The 18,599-nt window shown below is 51.2% G+C and overlaps 1 protein-coding gene across 1 annotated transcript; it reads right to left on the bottom strand.

Moving 5' to 3' along the window:
- Positions 1-18,008: 18,008 nt before the first annotated feature.
- On the bottom strand, positions 18,009-18,599 carry LOC148595220 (olfactory receptor 14A16-like). Its single transcript, XM_088521929.1, has one exon. It carries the CDS (start codon positions 18,597-18,599, stop codon positions 18,009-18,011), a length of 591 nt encoding a protein of 196 aa, XP_088378055.1.

Genomic DNA, 18,599 nt, shown 5'->3' with positions numbered 1-18,599 from the left:
GGCAGATCTGTCCTTAAAGACCTGCTGGCTTTCCTGAGCTCTTATGTCCTTGAGAGCTGCCTCCCCTAGGATCCCCTACCAGTCCCCTGAACAGGCCAGGAAGTTGGCTCTTCTCAAGCCCAGTCTCCATTCTGCTCCTGCCTCCTGCACTTCCCTCTGCATTAGACACTCCACATTCTCATGGTCACAGTAGGCAAGGCAAACACTGGCTATCCCATTCCTGATCAGTTTGTCCTTGTTTGAAATTTCCAGATACCAGAAAGCATCATCCTTATCAGCTCATCTGGCAGCTGTGCAAAAAAGTTCTCCTTGATGTCCTCCAGAAGCCTCCCAGACTGCTTGCACCCTGCAGTTTGCCTTTACAGGTCATGGTAGGGGGAATAAAGTCTGCCCCAACAAGAACCAGGGCCAGTGATTCACAGACTTTTTTTATACTGCCAAGAAATAGGAGAGCTCCCTCCTGAGATGCGTACTCACAAGCTCTCACTTCAAACCTTGCCTCTTCCAAGGAAGAGCTCCACACATGCAATCTGCTCCTTCACACAAAAGGCATCCTCCCTCATCTTCCATTGATCATCATTACAATGATATTTCAGGCCTGTGACAGTTTGCATATCTCCCTGTGCGCCTGCCTTTACTTCAGGCTGCCTACCCTTGCATATATTTGGGCTATAGAGCTTCAGCTGTGGCACAGAGAACAGAATGGTCACAAATAAACCTGTTACCAAGGGGCAAAGACACTGGGTGTGCAATGGCCCAGTTCAGAGCAGAGCCATGCCATCATATATAGCAGGAACAATGCAATGGTGGAAGCAGCTTCCTACTAAGAAAGTGAATTCAGCAGTGTCTGAGGCCAGGAAGACAAAGAGCTAAGCCATTGAGAAAAAGCAGGAAAGGGGGTGTCTGCCTGAGGTGACTCTGTGGATATACTGGACCTATGACAGACTTCTTGAACAAATATCCAGGAAGGGCAAGGTGCCCCTGAAGATGTCCATGGACCTTGACAGCCTGTGATCCAGCCATGCTGAGGTCCTCATTACCCCAGTCCCTATTCATATAATATGATGCAGTGAGCAGAAGTGGAGGGGAGGAGAGCAAGAAGGGGTTGAGAGTACAAAGAATCTCAAGATACCTTGGTGTGATGTGTGTCTCATTTATGCAGCACACATAGATGTAGATGGGATGGACTTTCCCTATGGGCAGTGCTGGATTACATTTGATTTGGTTCAGGAAAGAATCCTAGGATTCCCTGAAGCACTTGCCCAGAAAGCAGTCCCTTTTGGAAGGGATAGTTTCCCTGTAGGTCCAATCTGCTAGGGCCATATGGTTGAGCTGGACAACCCAGGCATCGGGCAAGGCTCTTCCAGCACTTGTCAACGCCATAAAATCAAGTGTCTGCACTGCATTACAAGAGCTGATGGTTAATACTGGAATCTTGCTATGCCCCAGCTTGAGTGAGTGGAGCTCCAGTTGTATTTGGCACCAGGAGGTCATTTCAGATAGCCAAGACAATTCCCCACCTCATCCTCACCTCATGCTTGCTCACTGCCAAGAGCAGTGCTCACCTTGCTCACTGCCAAGAGCAGCAGGGCTGCGGGCACTGCCTGCTGCTGCGGACAGGGGAGGAGAGAAGGCAGCGAGAGGGGAACGGCAGTGTGGAGCAGGAGCAGAGCTCATTGTGGGGGATATCTTCACAGCCCTTGAAACAGTGAGTCTCTCTCTGCAGGGCAATGCTGCTGATGTTCCTGGAGGGAGTGTCTGCATCCCAGCCAAACCATGGCTCAAAGGATTTTTAATGGTCTCTCTCCTGGAATAAACAGGACATAGCAGGAGGAGGAGATGCTTCAGGGCAGGGATTCCCAGACACATGGTCAGAGGATCAGGTATGCTTCTCTTGGGTATGCCACTTGAACACAGGGCTGTAGGGCTGTGAAGGCAGGGAGTGCACCAAGGTCTGCCTGGGGCTGTGATTCAGAGCAGTGTCCCTGTACCTCCTGGTGCTGTTTGCCCAGGGCAGTGACTCTGCCACCTGTGAGGGTCAGCACACAGCCTCTCCAGGGAGCTCCCTGTGGTGCTGTGGGGAGAAGCTTTGGGTGGGAAGAGAGATCCCTGACAGGGCAGGTTCTTCCTGGCTTTGAGAGGTGCTGCAGGGGTCATTTTCTGCTCACAGCTCCAACATGTTTGCAGGACATGTCTGAGGGGCCCTTCCAAGAGGAAAATCAAGAGAAGAGTTGCTTGAAGGAGAAAGAGCTTTCCTTCAGAACTCTGCACTTTCACTTTCCTCATTTTGAAGGGGAGAATGAAGGAACAACTTTTCAGTTTTGGCAATGCGCCGGGAGTCGTAAACCTTTACTCTGAGAGATTAGTAGGTCTGTGAGAAACATCAGCGAGCTGCTCCACCCCCAATTTAGTCTAAAGGCAGCATCAGCATCTTCTTTGCAGCATCCCAGGACTTTATGTGACCTGCTCCATTCCAACCCGCAACTGCAGAGCTGCCCCTGGACATTGCTTAGAGGTTTCTGTAGGGCAAAATTGAGCACCCAGAGGGTGACATGGGATCTTTGAGCAGTGACAGGGACAAGACACTGGGACAGAGAAAGAGCTGCCAGCAGGGACAGCTCCGGGCAGCAGCGATGGGCAGGGAAGGAGAAGGAACTGCAGGGCATGGGACTCTGGCTGAACTCTGCACCCAGAGCTGTGACAGAGGAGAAGGGCATCTCTTTGGTGCCTGCCCACCAAAGGGCTGAGAGGGGCAGTGCTGCAGTGTCCCCCTCTGCAAGATGTCATACCCTGCTGGTAAAGTGCAGGTTTTCCAGAATGCCTCTCTGTCCCTCTCCTTGCCTCCCTTGGCAACAGGGTCATGCTTAATCCTTCTCCTGTCCATGCTGCTCCTGTTCTTGCTCTCTGCTTCCTGTGGTTGGGAGTATTCAGCTGCAGTTCAGGCACCAAAGCTACAAGTAGTGGAAAAGAGGGATTTCCAAGGGAGTGAGGTCTCCACAGCCCCATTCTGTCCTGTGGAGCTCCAGGAAATGCAGTACAGGGAAATGAGTTGACTGTCCCTTAAGGAAAGTCCATCTTAAATCCTCATGGTCATTTGGCTGTTACCCTGTGGTGTCCTGCAGCCTGCCACCTGCCCTCCACAAAGCCTCTACTATCTCATGGCATATCTGTGGTACCTCAGCGACCCATGCGGAACCTATGGAAATACTGATAGTATGGAAGTGATGGTGGGAGGCTGTAAATGGGCAGCAGAAAAGGGTTTTGTGTGTTGTTTGCTGGAAGGGGAGTGTGGAGACCTCCCTCAGGTGCATGTAGAGAGGGTGAGAAGGTCAGAGATGGGCACTCTGAAACCAGACTCTGCTCTCAGCAGGGGCTGCTGTCTTTTTAGAGTAACATCATCCTCTAGATAGAAGAGGCAGGAGTTTCTGAGATTTGAGAATGAGACAAATAGATAGATAAGAAAACTTTATTAATTTGTTTATTTTCCTTTTAAGAGTGTCTCCTAACTTGTCTCTGTGTGTTTTGTTCCTTGGTGAATTTCCCATGTGTATGGGGAGGAAATGTCCAACAGCAGCTCCCTCAAAGAATTCCTGCTCCTGCCATTCTCAGACACACGGGAGCTGCAGCTCTTGCACTTCTCGCTCTTCCTGGCCATCTACCTGGCTGCCCTCCTGGCCAATGGCCTCATCATCACAGCCGTAGCCTGTGACCACCACCTCCACACCCCCATGTACTTCTTCCTCCTCAACCTCTCCCTCCTCGACTTTGGCTTCATCTCCACAACTATCCCCAGATCCATGCACAATTCCCTGATGGACACCAGAGCCATTTCCTACTTGGGATGTGTTGCCCAGGTCTTAAGTATTAGTATTTTCATATCAGCAGAGTATTGTCTCCTCACAGTCATGGCCTATGACCGCTACGTTGCCATCTGCAGACCCCTGCAATATGGGACCCTGCTGGGCAGCAGAGCTTGTGTCAGAATGGCAGCAGCTGCCTGGGCCAGTGGCTTTCTCAATGCTCTCCTGCACACTGGGAACACATTTTCCCTGCCCCTCTGCCAAGGCAATGTGGTGGAGCAGTTCTTCTGTGAGATCCCTCAGATCCTCAAGCTCTCCTGCTCAGACTCCTACCTCAGGGAAGTTGGACTTCTTGTGGTTAGTTGCTGTTTAGCCTTTGGGTGTTTCACTTTTATTGTGGTGTCCTATGTGCAGATCTTCAGAGCTGTGCTGAGGATCCCCTCTGAGCAGGGTCGGCACAAAGCCTTTTCCATGTGCCTCCCGCACCTAGTCGTGGTCTTCTTGTTCAGCAGCACTGAAGTGTTTGCCTACCTGAAACCCCCCTCCATCTCCTCCCCAGCTCTGGATCTGACCTTGGCCGTTCTGTACTCAGTGGTGCCTCCAACAGTGAATCCCCTCATCTACAGCATGAGGAACAAGGAGCTCAAGGAGGCACTTTGGAAAATTGTTCAGTCTGTACAATATCCCAACCAATAACTTCTCCATGTGTATCTTCTCATCATTCCCATATACTTGGCATGCAGGCTGGATTGTTCCTGCCTTCCTTCCTTTCTTCCTCCCTTCCTTCCTTTATTTCTCGTGTTTGTCTCACATTCTTGATAAAATAAATAATAATAATAATAACAATAACAATAATAATAATAAAATAATAAATTTCATGCTATTTCTCTTCTGATATCTCTCTTCTGTTTCTGACCTGGAGACCATGTTGAAGCAGGAAGCCAGGCTTCCTTCTAAATCGGAAGGAATGTTACATCCTCAGAGCCTGCTCGCCTGAGTTGACTAAGATGCCCCAAGTGCAATGAGGACAGTTTGGTTTGGGCACAGTTCCCTTTGGCTCTACCACAGCAGATGTTTAGTTGCTACAACCATCTCATGGGGGCTTCAGCCCTCCTAGTGACATGTGCAACCCCAGCAGCAGCAGCACATTCTCTTTCCAGAGCAGCTCTTGGTCCTTCCAAACTGTCCTGTTCTGCTTGGATCCATGTAGAGGGCCTAAGCGCTCTCCCAACACAGTGCTGCTAGGGTTGTGCTTTGTGTGCATTCCTGGAGCACAGGCAGGACCAGGCACTGGGCACCCTTATGCCCGACCTGGCCTCCAGAATGGTATTTCTCTAATAAGAGGAGATCTTCTTTGTTTTGTGCCCAAAGGCTGGTCTTTCTTCAAAGGTGGAGAAGATGGAGTCAAAAATGTTCCTAAGGGATTGTAGCACAAAAGGGACTGCTGCGCCCTGTCAAGCATGAAACCCCACCGTTCCTAGCATAGAGCTGGCATCATAGAAGCACCTGGAGCCTGGCTGGCTGCAGAGGCATTGCCTGGCCCATGATCTGGCTTTGCAGCTGGGGGAAGGGCTCTTCACTGCTATTCCCCTGCTCCTTGCCCTGATCCTAGAACTGCTGCTACTGTGCCCATGTCAAATCCAAATGGAAAAGACACAAAGCTTTTTCCATTTGCCTGCCAAACCTGGCCATGGTCTCCCTGCTTATCAGCACTGCAATATTTGTTTGTGTGAAACCCCCTCCATCTTTTCCCCAGTACTGGATCTGGTGCTGGCTGGTGCCTCCAACAGTGAACATCCTCAAATATAGCATGAGGAACAAGGCACTCAAGGAGACACTGACAGAACTACTTCAAGGGTTACAGGTTCAGTAGCAATGAGTTGTCCGTCTCTCTTCATAAATGATTTTCAATGTTTCTCAGGCAACCCTTTTGTTTTGGGTGTTATGTGATACTCATGATTATGCACAAACATTCGTATTCATCCCCTTTCTTCTGAGGCACAAACTCAGTCTGTCTGATCTAGAGGCCATCCTTCAATCTGCCCTCACTGTGTCACAGCTGCTCTCCCAAGTGACATCTCTGCAATAAAGGGGGATTCTCTCTGCACTGTGCCTGAAGGCTGGGCTCTTCTTCCCAAACTGGAGTCAAGAATGTGCTCAGGGAATTGCGCCCAGAAAGACCTTCTTGCCGTGCCTGGGTGTGCATGGGCCAATGGGCATCAGCTCGTACAGTGATGGGAATGAGGGCTGGATTCAGATGCCACTTGTGGCTGCCCAGTGCCCTGGAGAGGATGAGTGCTCAAGAAGCATCTCCCAGGGACTGTCCCAAATAGTAACAGACTGGTGACAGATGTCCATTCTTCCAGAAGGGATATGGAGCCACCTGGAGAGCAGAAGGGATCTCCAGGGGCAGCACGTGTGTGGGACGGGTTTTGAGTGGATACTCACAAAACCACGTGGAGCCACCCAAGATCAAAGGGCCAAACCGAGCAGTGCGCCAAATCAGGGCTCTCAGGAGTGGCAGCAGCCTGGGTCTAATGACAGCTCCAAACACATCCTGAGCAGTGTGAAATACCCTGGGATTGCTCCAAGCATCTTCTACAGCCGCACACCCTGGGGAGGACCTGGTCAGTTGCAGTGATTGTGGTCCAGCTGGCTCTGCCCTGAGCACCATGGCCAGTGTGGAGTCACCCTGTGTCCCCAAAGCTGCTCACCCTGCAGAGCAGCACTGCCAGCCCAGGATGCTGCAGGGAGGATAGGAGAGGGGTGCAGGAATGTCTCCTACCTCAGGGAAGCTGGACTTCTGGTGGTTAGTGCCTGTTTAGCCTTTGGGTGTTTCACTTTTATTGTGGTGTCCTACGTGCACATCTTTAGAGCTGTGCTGAGGATTCCGTCAGAGCAGGGCTGGTACAAAGCCTTTTCCATGTGCCTCCCGCACCTGGCCGTGGTCTCCCTCTTTGTCAGCACTGGTATGTTTGCCTATCTGCAGCCCCCCTCCATGTCCTCCCCATCTCTGGATCTGGTACTGGCTGTTCTGTACTCAGTGTTGCCTCCAGCAATGAACCCCATCATCTACAGCATGAGGAACAAGGAGCTCAAGGATGCCATTAGGAAAGTGATTTCATGGTCCTTTTCAAGCAGTGGTTATTTTTCCACATCTCTCTACAAATGACTCTTTCTCTATCCCGTAACTGGATTGAGCATTGTTTCTTCATGTTATTTTTATTATGACTTTTACTAGTGATAATAATTGTTATGGTGTTGCTACACAACTACTTGTATTCATTCCCCTTTTTACGGTGTCTGCTCTGTCTCACCTGATACCCTAAATTGTGTTGAATGCTGGACAAGCAATGGCTCCCTGACAGTATCGCTGTAATAAAGTAATTTCTATCAGTACAGTGCATGAAAGCTGGGCTTTTCCTCCAAAGCTGGTGTGAAGAATAGACCAAAGGACTTGCATCCCTCAAGGGTCAGGATTTTCCATGTTTTCAGCAACACAGAGTTCAGAATCATGTAATGATCTTTCAGAGACCAAGGGCTGGTTTGAGAATTCACCTATCAGAGTCCAAGGATAGTGGAGACGCTGAATGGTCATGGATTTACACATGCACAGCTCTCCTACGTATTAAGGCACAGTGTCAGATGGCTGTTCTCATGGAGGGGAAGCTGGAGGTGTCAGGAGAGCACAGAGATCCTCCTGGGACAGCATATGCGTGGGATGGACTGCGAGTAGAGCCTCATAAAGGGAGAGGTCCTCAAAGATGGAGTTTCTTCAAGGTAAAGCACTGGGTATTCACAGGCAAAAAGGACTCTGCAGTCTCAGGAGAGGCACTGAGGACTCAGCTGTCAGGAGGAAGGGAGAACGAAGAGCCCTCTGGGTCACCATCTATCAGATACCAGGGGCAGGATGTATAGGCACAACAACTGGACACAACGAGAACCCTCAGAAATGCTCTGTAGTCCAGGTGCCCTGGACTGTGTGGTCATCTGCAGTCCCCCAGAGGGATTAGAGGTTATGATACCCATTTGGTTGGGTCTGACTCCTACCCCTGGTCACAGGGGCACTGAAATATCACCCTTAGCCACTTTATCTCCTCTCCCTCCCCACTCCATATCCTTCCCAGCTCTGGATCTCTCTGTACTGGCCATTCGCTACTCAGTGGTGCCTCCAGCACTGAACCCTCTTGTCTACAGCATGAGGAACAAGGAGCTCAAGGAGGCACTGAGGAAACTTCCTCAAGGGGTACAATGTCAGTGCCAAAACCAGTCCTGTGTGCAGTCACTTGTCATTCCCATGTACTTGGCATGAAACATGTGCTCTTCATCTCTTTCTTTCTCAATGTTTACTCTTACCTTCCTGATAAAATAATAATAAATAATTATTTAAAATACAATACAGCAATACAGCAGGAACAAAAGGAGGACTAGGGAAAATATGGGCCTGCTGCTAAATGGGCCAAGAGCCCTGGTGAGAGAGGACACAGAAAAGGCCACCTTTGCCGCAGGCTTTAGTGCTAAGAGTGACCCTCAGGAATCCTAGGCCCTGGAGACCATGGAGAAATGGAGAAAGGAAGACTTTCCCTTGCTGGAGGAGGATCTGAGTAGCGCTCACTTCAGCAAACTGGACACTCACAAGACCATGGGCTCTGAGGGGACTCTCTTGCACTGTTCAGTGCCCACGTCTGACAGAGCTCCATGAATTGGAAGAAATCGAGTCCCTCCAGTTATACTGCTTTTACCTCTGGCCCTTGGCAAGTGACCTTCACACATTAGAGACTCTCTGAGCACCGTCTGATAGATGCAAAAAGGGGCTCACATTGGAATGCTGCATTTATGACACTGCATCTCGCACTGCTTTCATGCCTCCTGATGGTTAGCTTGCTTCCCTTTACCCCTTCTCTGTTTGTCACACTGCACCATTGCATGTGTCACGATCACATCTCAAAGTGCACAAGTGGCAATTTCTCTTCTGGTGTTATTCCTGTGTTTCACACGTCAGACAACTTCACCTGCCACCTGCATGGTCAAAGTGACAACTGGTAATAGAAGAAGCTGAGCGCAAGGAAGGACCTTGCTCTACCTTGCTTGGTCTTGTTACAGGTGTTGCCTGGTTCAGGCTGGGCTGCTTTTTTTAGAGGGCAGCAAGAGAAGAGGCATCTTTCCCTTCTTTTAAAAGTCATCAGGCAATACTTTGCATCCTGCTTGTAACACACACTTGCTACTCAGGGCCATAAGGGCAGGGGCTTGTGGCACGGAAAGGAGCACGATGAGAAAGAACAGCACCTGCACTGGAACTAAGCTCTTTTTCCCCTTGGAAGGTGGTCGGGAGGGGAGATTAGCGGGTGGTGTCACAGTCACCCATGCGGATGGAAAGCCATGTCACACACGGCATGTGGCCCTTCCTCTACAGTCCTGTACTCCTGCCTTTCACCGTATGGGGAGGTGTGTGCTGAGAGGGGTTTCTGGCTGAAAATGAGCCCCGGCAGGATGAAGAGGGTCACAGGGGAAGAGGACTGCTGCTTCCAGGGCTTGTCTGAACCTACAGCAGCTCATGGATGTTACTAAAGCACAGTTGAGGCACGAGACACTGAACAAACTTGACCTGCAATCAGAACAAAACCACAAGGACTGCTCCTGCTCTTTGTCCTCCTTGACCCTGGCAAAAGGAAAGACAGTTTTACCTGCCAGCAATGCCCACTGCATTTTAAGTGAACGGGCTCTAAGGCAGGACCTGAGGTGACAAGATCCACACCTCCAGGCCACCTGCTGACTGCTATGCAGAGCCCAGAAATCAGGTTTGGACAAAAGAAAGGACAGAAAGCATGGAGCACTGGAGAGTCGTCCTTCTTTCTTTACACCACAGGATCCAGGCAGGAGGAATTTGTGACTCGACTAAGAAACATCGCATGAAAACCAGGACACCCGTTTATCAAATGAAGAGTACACTAACACTTGCCTGTTCACTATCCTGGAGCAGGCAACTGCTGCCTGAGAGAACTCCACGTACAACTTGAGTCCTTGGTTACCTCTTCAGAGCTGGCTGGAAACACTTGTGGCCCCCTCCAACCGATCTTGATTTGAGGGTACCACCTGCAGGAAGCAGCACCAGACCAGAAGTACAGCTGCCTTCAGAAATACTGTGGCCTGCAAGGCTGAAAATCAGAGGCCAACCTTGCATCCTGAGAGCTGCAGAGAACACGGTATTTTGCCAATTGACTGGGGAGACAGGGCGACAGAAAGAATCAGACACCACCGGAAAGAATGGTCTTATTTCACTATTAATATTAAGGCAGTACAGAATGATACATTTAACAAAATAAGTTTATTGCACACTCGGTTTTAGCAACAGACAAAATAAGCAAGGTAATGCACCTAACCATTACTATATGAGAAAGAGAATAGTGATTAAAAGATACATCACCAATTGCCTAAATATGTTACTGTCATACAGATCCGCATTCGCTGGCGAGTCCCTGTTGTGGAGAGGATTTGCAGAACCTTCCCGACAACTGGGAAGTCTTCCATGGTGCATCCACCCATGAGGTCTCCAAAATTGCGGCAAGAGTGTCCATCTTTTATTGAGCCAAATCAGCAAATCATGATAACTTGCATTTTGTTTGTGAGCGGTAACATCTGATGTGGCATACTTTCCCTATCATGTGGGATGGGGATCTGGTCAGAGCCCAAGCCTCGGATTGGAGGGTTCCCTTCAAGGTCAAAAACAGCTGCATGAGAGCTTAAAAAAGCTACAGTTTAATAAGCCTCCGTGCAAGCTCGCATGAACAATTCTACAGGCAAGTGTTGTGTACTGCAAAGGCAGTGCCATATTCATCTCTAAGCCAACCTCAACTCAGGCCTGTCGATCAGGCTGTGGCACTTCAGTTCCTCACGTTCCACTCTGTCGTGACACACCAGGTTATATTCATCCCCACATTGTGGGGCTGCCAAGAGATTTTCTTGGTAGTGGGAAGCAGCATGAAAAGAGGAAACAGGACCAAAATACAGCTTGGGAAGCTCAGACTGGGCAATAGGATAAAGAAATATCACTTGAAGGGTAGAGCAATGGTGCTACAGGGCACCCAGAGCAAGTCTGTCACCACCAATGGCTTTGTGTTTCAAGAAACAGCCACTGAGGATGGAAAAGCCATCAAGGAAGGGAAGGAGAACCCTCTTGTGAGACCTTGCTGGGGAAGCAGATTGGGTGTCCATAGTCTCCAGGGACACAGGAGCAGGTCTATGATGACCTGTGGTAGAGATGGCCAAGGGCGCTGCCAAGGCCCCAACAGAATGGAGGTCTTTAGCCTCTTGACTATGGCTGTTGTGTCTGTTACCGAGGCCTACCAGGAATCACTAGGACTTCTCCCAGGGTCCCCAGAAGGATAAAGGGGGCAAAGGTGTCATGTGTTTGTCCTGCGCTCAGCATTGCACACCCTCACCCAAACACTGATGCCAGGAAGAGACTTGGGCAACACATGGAGGAAAGGATCTCCCTTCCCAGGGTTCCTCTGCCTATGCTTGGCCATTTCCCTTGATAAAACACATCAAGGGTGTATTCAGCATGAGGGTCACCTGAGTATTTTCTCTACCTAACTATTATTGATGATTATATTTTTTAGCTTTAATCAGCCCCTGGTGAGTTGTTGTAGTTAATGGCCTCAGTGGGATCCATTAGTGCTCTACAAAACTTTAGGGTTTCCTTCTGACTTTGACTTCTTCACGGATTTCTTCAATCTCCTTTCAATAGCTGCAATTCATGGACTCAGCTCCAAGTACTGCATGAAGCTCATTAAAAAGCAAAAAGTCCTGATAAACCTGGACTCTCCCTGCTATTTCCTTCAAGTGTCCATGGCTAATTGGAGAGGTCTGGGGAATGTACCTGAAAGCTGAAGACAACAATCATATACAAGTATTTCATCTTTTTAAAGTTTTCAATTATTATTCTAAAGAAGAGCTGACAGCACACCATCCCATTCACAGCCATCCAGAGTGACTCCTAATGAAGTCAGCATGTGTAGGAAAAGCAGTGTCCCAGAGATCAGGCACTGTATACACAATCTTCCTCCCCCATCTTCCCAGCCCTACCAGTTTCCTCATCAGCCTCTTGGGAATTTAAATCACTCATGTTGAAAGCTAGCCTTCGTCCACCCAAGTCTGCACTTAATGTTATAGCTCACCTGCCCCAATTCTCACCTGCTTTACTTAGACAACTGGCTGCCAACAGGCACAGGGTGATCTTCTTTTAGTTACAAAGAAACAAAAAAATAAAGCAGAGTATAGTTTCATGGAAAATAATGACACTCTTTGAATGTATGCTAGGTCCATACAATCCGTACAAATAGTAAGGACTTGGCTAATGGGGCAGACTGCAGAAAGACAGAGCAAGCTTTAACCTCCCTAAAGGGCAAACCAGCCGCTGGGTCTTTGAGTGAACAGAGTATTGGGAGGAGTCACAATGTGTCCAGATAGTGCCCTAAAGGGAATGTTAGAAACTGCCACTTTAAACAGGACATGTAGGAATGGGAGACTTACATAGATGCACAGGAGGCAGGGGAGGGAATGGGCCAAGACCCCCAGCATGAAGAGCTGGGCTCACAGCATCACCGATGAGCTGCCACAGACTGAATAAGCAACCGAAAGAAGTCCTTCCTTTGGCAGTGACTTGGAAAGCCACATCTCTGACAGGATTCCAGGGAGATGGGATTTCTCTTCTTTAAGATGGTCCCCAGGACGATGCAGAGATGAGGAAGAGCATGAAGGGAGGTTGCAGGGATATTCACTAGCTTCATCAGCTGCAGAGCAGGGAGCTGGTCATCTCACAAACTGCTGATTGAGTCAAATGAGAGGGGGACTGATGACTGAGATGGGGACTGCTGGATCAACATCTGCAGCCTGGACCTCAGTTCTTGTTCCCAGTGATCCTGCTGCTCTCCACCAAGGCTCCCAGCTTCGGGAGCTCCTTCCTGAGGTGTCACACAGAAACTATCACTGCAAAGACCCCTGTGGATCCCAGGCTGTGGCAGTAGCTGCTCAGGGCTGGAGGCTGCCACAAGAGTCCTGCCTGAGGGTCCCACCTTGCTCAGGGGACAATGTGGCAGCCAGGACCCCTGGGGCTGGGGCTCTCCCAAGCCCCAGGGCTCCCGTGGGGCAGCTCCAACCCTTGTGTGGGTGCTGAGGGCAGAAGGAGAGAATCCAGGGCAGGTTTCCCTGCCACTGGCTGCCCCTCTTCTCCCCCACGCCGGGGTGGGCAGTGCTGGCTGAGCCCAACACAGCAGCTCACACAGCCCCCCAGGCCCCCACACCAGCACCCCCAGCACCCGCAGCCCCGAGCTGGGCTCCCCTCCCTGCCCTGGCCCCGCACAGCCCCCAGCACAGCCAGGAGCCCCGCAGGGCCTCACAGCCAATGGCTGCACTGTGCACGAGGAGGTCACTGCTGCCGCAGCCCCTGATAGGCCAGCTGCAGGGAGAGGGCGTGGCTGCTGCTTGGGAGGTCCCTGCTGCGGGCAGAGCTGATTGGGCAGCAGCAGGGCTGGCTCTGACTGGTGACTGTGAGGTCACTGCTCCCGCAGCGCCTCATTGGGCCTCATTGATTTGAGGAAGCTGCTGTCTCTGAAGGCCACAGGCAGCATCAGGGATGTGGTGGGTTTGTACCTGTGAGGTCACCTCCATCTGGGCAGCTGGTTCTATGTTTTAGGGTTGTGATTCAGTGGTGCAGAGCCTTGTTGGAGGCCTGTAGCTAGCAGTTTCCCCCAGAGGTCCAGTCCTGTTCAGTTTATTCATTCGTGACCTGCATGAAGGGACAGAGTGCAGCAGGTTTGCTGAGGATATAAACCTGGGAGGAGTGGTGGTGCTTTGGAGGCGGTGGAGCCATTCAGAGGGACTTGGGCAGGCTGGAGAGTTGGGGGTAGATGAACCTCATGAAGTTCAACACAGTCAAGACCAGCACATGGGGAGGAATAATTCCCTGCACCAGGACAGGTGGGGGTTGACCTGCTGGTGAGCAGCTGCGCAAAGAAGGACCTGTGCATCCTGGTGGCCAAGTAGTTGTCCATGAGCCAGCAATGATGGCCTGTGGCAGAGAAGGCCGATGGTGTCCTTGTTGGAGAGGGGATCTTATCAGTGCTTATAAATACCTTAAGAGAGGATGTTCAAAGGAGGGGGACAGCTCGTGTCATCAGGGGCTCTGTGGGTCACTGCCATGGAGATGGCCCAGCGAGGCAGACAACAATCCTGGAAAGCAGTACCCTCCACTCACCCCTGTTGTTATCCAGAACTTGCTGATAAATCCTTCAGAAATGTCTCCAGGTGGTACCAAAGGATGTAAAGTATTTCCAGTGGGGCACTGGAGAAGTCGCCTCTACTCCCCTGTACTAACAGGTCTCTGCACTGGGCACAGCTGTGCAAGAAGCCACGACTTTGGGGTTGTTTAGAGGTTTGGTGTTTTGTAAGGGAACCAGGACTTCAGGGCTACTTTCAGGCTAGGCATTTTTCAAAGCCAGGATCCGAGGCATGTGGGATGAAACAGTGCAAAGTGTGGCCATGGGACAAGATGCTTTGTTGAGCCTCAGTACAGATTTCTCCTGGGGGTTGCTCTTTTTGTCCAAGTCAGATGAAGGACAATATGGGACAGGGCAGAAGTTTCCTTCTTTAGGCACCAGAGCACTTTTTAAGCAGAAGGAATCATATTTCTTAGTTGCTACATATGATTACTAGGAAGAAGGTGCCTCTTGGCTAGGAGCACCAGAAGGATCCTGAACATTTTTCTGTCTAACTTTTAAGCAGGACTAAATTTTTACATATACATTATTTTACATGACGAATCAGATCCATCCACAAGTCTTAGTTCCGCCAATCCCTTTGCCATGTTATAGTGTGAGTTAGTTCTGTGCAGACCTGAAATGGGCCATTGGGGCTGATTTTGCACTTCTAGTGTAACCCTTTGTACCTCTGGCTGGATTAGCCAGCTTTCTTTGCAGCACTTCAGTTTTATTAGAAGAGCGGGGCTGTGGAAGGTCAGCTGAGATGTTCTGCTCACAGGGCACACAGGCTTGCATGTTGTTTCCTGCGTAACTAGAGTATAATATAAATTTCCTTCACAACTGACCAATAAATTCTTGCAATGGAAGGAGGTTGTGGGAAGAACATAGGGTTTGATGGACCACAGTTCTTGCAAGGAAAGCAGAAGGGTGGGACGGGAGGGTGGCCCTTGTTTTAGATAAGCTGCAAGACTTGAGTGGAGCAGTTGACCATGTTGAGGCTGAGCGGATCAAGTGGTTGTGCAAATGCCTTTGACCATGTTAATCAAAAGAGAGTGAATGTCTCCCTGAGTGAGACAGACCAGCGTGTGTTGGGTAGGGGGAGTGTGGACAAGGCTCAGCTCAACGCAGGGTATAAAAACCAAAATGTAGCAAAGAAATAAAAAAGGGATCTGGAGCTGTTTTCATCGTATTCCTTTCTGGCAGCTGGGGATGCTCAGTGTGGTGGCAACGAGCACTTTGTAAAGACAGGTTAAAGGGAATCCCATTTGTACTGTCACACACCTGAGTTTTCATCCAGCTGTGGGGTGGTCTCTGGCCAGCTCCATCCTCCTGCAGGTCCCCATATCCCAAGGGAGAGGAACAGGCCAGGCTTGCACGACCTCTCTTGTGCAGCAGAGCCCAGCAGGTCCTGCAGCCCAGCTGCGTGCGGAGCCCTGTGTGGGGCACAGCCTGGGGTGGGCAGGGACCGGCTCCCGGGTTGCCTCAGACCTGACCCCGCTGAGCAGCAGCCCCCATTTCCCTCCCTTCTTCCTTGTGCTCTGGATGTGCTGGCAGGAGGCCTCTGTGTTGCCCTCCCCTCCCCTCGCTCTTTCCAGCTCCAGCCGAGCTCTGCATTTCCTCTCTCCGTCCCTGCATGCACAGAGCAGGTCTCGATACTCCCCCAGGGCATCCCGTCCCCTCCTGCCCTCTGTGCACTCCCACCTCAGCACCCTGAGTGCTGGTGCTGCTACCAGGGCAGAGTTGGAGGATCCCCTGGAGCGACTCTGCAGGGAGCTCCCAGGGAAAAGCTGTGCCCAGCACCAGCCCCAGCATGGCAGAGAGGGTTGCCCTCTCCTACCCACCCTTGTGGTGCCAGATGCACCTTAGCCCAATCCTGAACGGCTGCAGCGCAGCCCTGGAGGAGCTGGAGCTGCCTCAGGCCCCGGGGCAGTCTGGAGCCTGAAGGGTTTGACATGGGCACAGCATTTGTGGTGGTGGAAGCAGGAGGAGAGCAGGGGAATTGGGGCAAAGACCGTTGCCCTCAGCTGCACAACTTTGGCTCTGGGCAGGAGATGTCTTTGTGGGGACCGGTCTCCAGGCTTTGGGGATGCCAGCTCGAAGATAGGAGCACCAGGATCTTCATGCAGAATGAACTTCCAATGCTTCTGGATCAGGGGATGAGGCAAAAGAAGTCATTGAGTTGCATAGCAGTTGTGGTGAGGGGTGACCTCTGGAGGTCTCCAGTCCATGTCCCCCACAAACCTGTGCTGCTTGGTGGCTTCTGGTCCTGTGTGGCCATCACTAGACTGTGCCTGACGCCCGTTAACATCCCCAAAGCTGCTCTGCTCCTCTTGTCCTGGCACTGCGGGATGTCACCTCTTCTCAGGGGGTACCTCCCCTGCCTGCCCTGCCAGCACTCTCAGCTCCCAGCTCCCACGTGGAGCAGCCCTGATGTGGGGCTAAGGGCCACGCTGGCCAGTGTGTGAAGCAGAGCCAGCTGGACAGGGATCAGCACTGCTGATTCTGCTGGCTCAGGTGTGTGCTGATGGACAGTACCCTCCAGTGCCCCTTCCCTGGGCCTCCCGGGTCCCCACTCTCTGTTTCGGGATTGCAGAGCTCTCCTTTCCCTGTGTGCACCTGGATTTAGTGCTCTCCCTTCTGGTCACTGCACTGTGAATCCCCCTGGCTCAGTAAAGCTGCACTCGCTGCCCCTGGAGCTCCCCTGGGGGTTTGGATGCCCCTCCAGAAGCATCTCTCACCAACACGGTCACATGTGGGGCAGCCTGGCACAGGCAATGCAGAGCCCATTGCCCGTGTCCACTGGTCACTGAGCGATGAACCCTGGATTCCGGCTAACAGAGCACCCGGGAACACTGAGCTCATCACTTGGATCTCATGGAGTTCACAAGCAGAAGAGCAGGCCCTTTTGGGGTTGCACACCCTTGGGCATATTTTTTGACTCCAGTTTCTGAAGGAGGGCCAGATTTAAGCTGATGACAGGGCAGATCCCCCTTTATTATGGAAATGTTATTCTGGAGTCCAGCTGTGGTGTAAGGGAGCCCAAGGACTCGTCCTGTCTGTTGTTCTAGGACACATGCACATGGAAACACAACCCTGTGACCCTCAGGGTGTGGGAGATGCTGGACCATATCCACAGAATAGAACATGGAAGGACAGCATGGAAATGAAGAGAGCGACTCTTAAAAAAAAGAGTCCTGTTGCTCTGCTGGGAGGTGTCTCCAGGAAAGCTGCCACCCCCACAGGAAGGCTGCTGTCACTGTGGGGATCATGCTGTCAAGCACGGGGTCTGTCCTCACAAACGGCTGCCTGAGTCCCTTCCTCTCCAATGTTCCCCCTCTCCCACAAGTTGGAGCTCTGTAGAGGGAAAGGATGAGCCCACGGTGACACATGGCTGACACCCTTGCAGGAGAGGGTTGTGAGATGACATGCTGACTGTGCCTGGAGCAGCTGAGCTCTCCCAATGGACAGGGGACCCATGGTCTCACCCCATCTGTACTCGTCTGAGCCAAACTCTGTGCCCCGGAGCTCCCTTGGTGCCAGAGCAGGAAGAGACATTGCACAGGGAAACTCTCCTCACTGCACTGAGGGACATGACACCTGGGGGAGCTCTGACCAGAGGGCTCTGAGGTTGCCCCTCTCTGCTGGTGAAGGGGGAAGCCTGGCTTCCTGCTTCAACACAGTCTCTGGAGAAGATACAAATATTCACTTATTTATTTTTTATGTGAATGCATCAGAAGAAAAAAAAAGAGAAAGAGAGAAAAGGAGAAAGAGTAGAAGAGAGAAAAGCGAAGGAAGGAAGAAAGGGAGGAAGGAAGGAAGGAAGGAAGGAAGGAAGGAAGGAAGGAAGGAAGGAAGGAAGGAAGGGAGGGAGGGAGGGAGGGAGGGAGGAAAAGTATAAAGCCTTGATGCCAGACAGCCTATAACTGGTGAGTGTTTGCACAAGAGGCGGTTATTGTTGCTGACACTGGACCCTTGTAACAAGTTTCCTCACTGCGTCCTTGAGCTCCTTGTTCCTCAGGCTGTAGATGAGGGGGTTCAGAGTTGGAGGCACCACCGCATATAGAAGAGCCACCACCAGATCCAGAGCTGGGGAGGAGATGGAGGGGGGCTTCAGGTAGGCAAAAAATGAAGTGCTGAGAAACAGGTTGATCACAGCCAGGTGCGGGAGGCACATGGAAAAGGCTTTGTGCCGGCCCTGCTCAGAGGGGATCCTCAGCACAACTGTGAAGATCTGAATGTAGGATACCACAATGAAAATGAAACATCCAATGCATAAAAAGGCACTTACACCAAGAAGCCCAACTTCTCTGAGGTAGGAGTCTGAGCAGGAGAGCTTGAGGATCTGGGGGATCTCACAGAAGAACTGCTCCACCAAATTGCCTTGGCAGAGGGGTAGGGAAAATGTGTTCCCTGTGTGCAGGAGAGCATGGAGAAAGCCACTGGCCCAGGCAGCTGCTGCCATTTTCACACAGGCTCTGCTGTCCAGGAGGGTCCCGTAGTGCAGGGGTCTGCAGATGGCAACGGAGCGGTCATAGGCCAT

Source organism: Tinamus guttatus, unplaced genomic scaffold (assembly GCF_059628265.1).
Source record: "Tinamus guttatus ecotype Peru unplaced genomic scaffold, ASM5962826v1 Tinamus_guttatus_pri_ptg000139l, whole genome shotgun sequence".
Lineage (NCBI taxonomy): Eukaryota > Metazoa > Chordata > Aves > Tinamiformes > Tinamidae > Tinamus > Tinamus guttatus.
The sequence above is the reverse complement of the archived record's forward strand: the minus strand, read 5'-3'. Positions and strand labels throughout refer to the sequence as shown.

Excerpts from the sequence above, each read along its gene's own strand:
- LOC148595220 (XM_088521929.1), bottom strand. The coding sequence starts at position 18,599 with ATGGCCTATGACCGCTCCGTTGCCATCTGCAGACCCCTGCACTACGGG.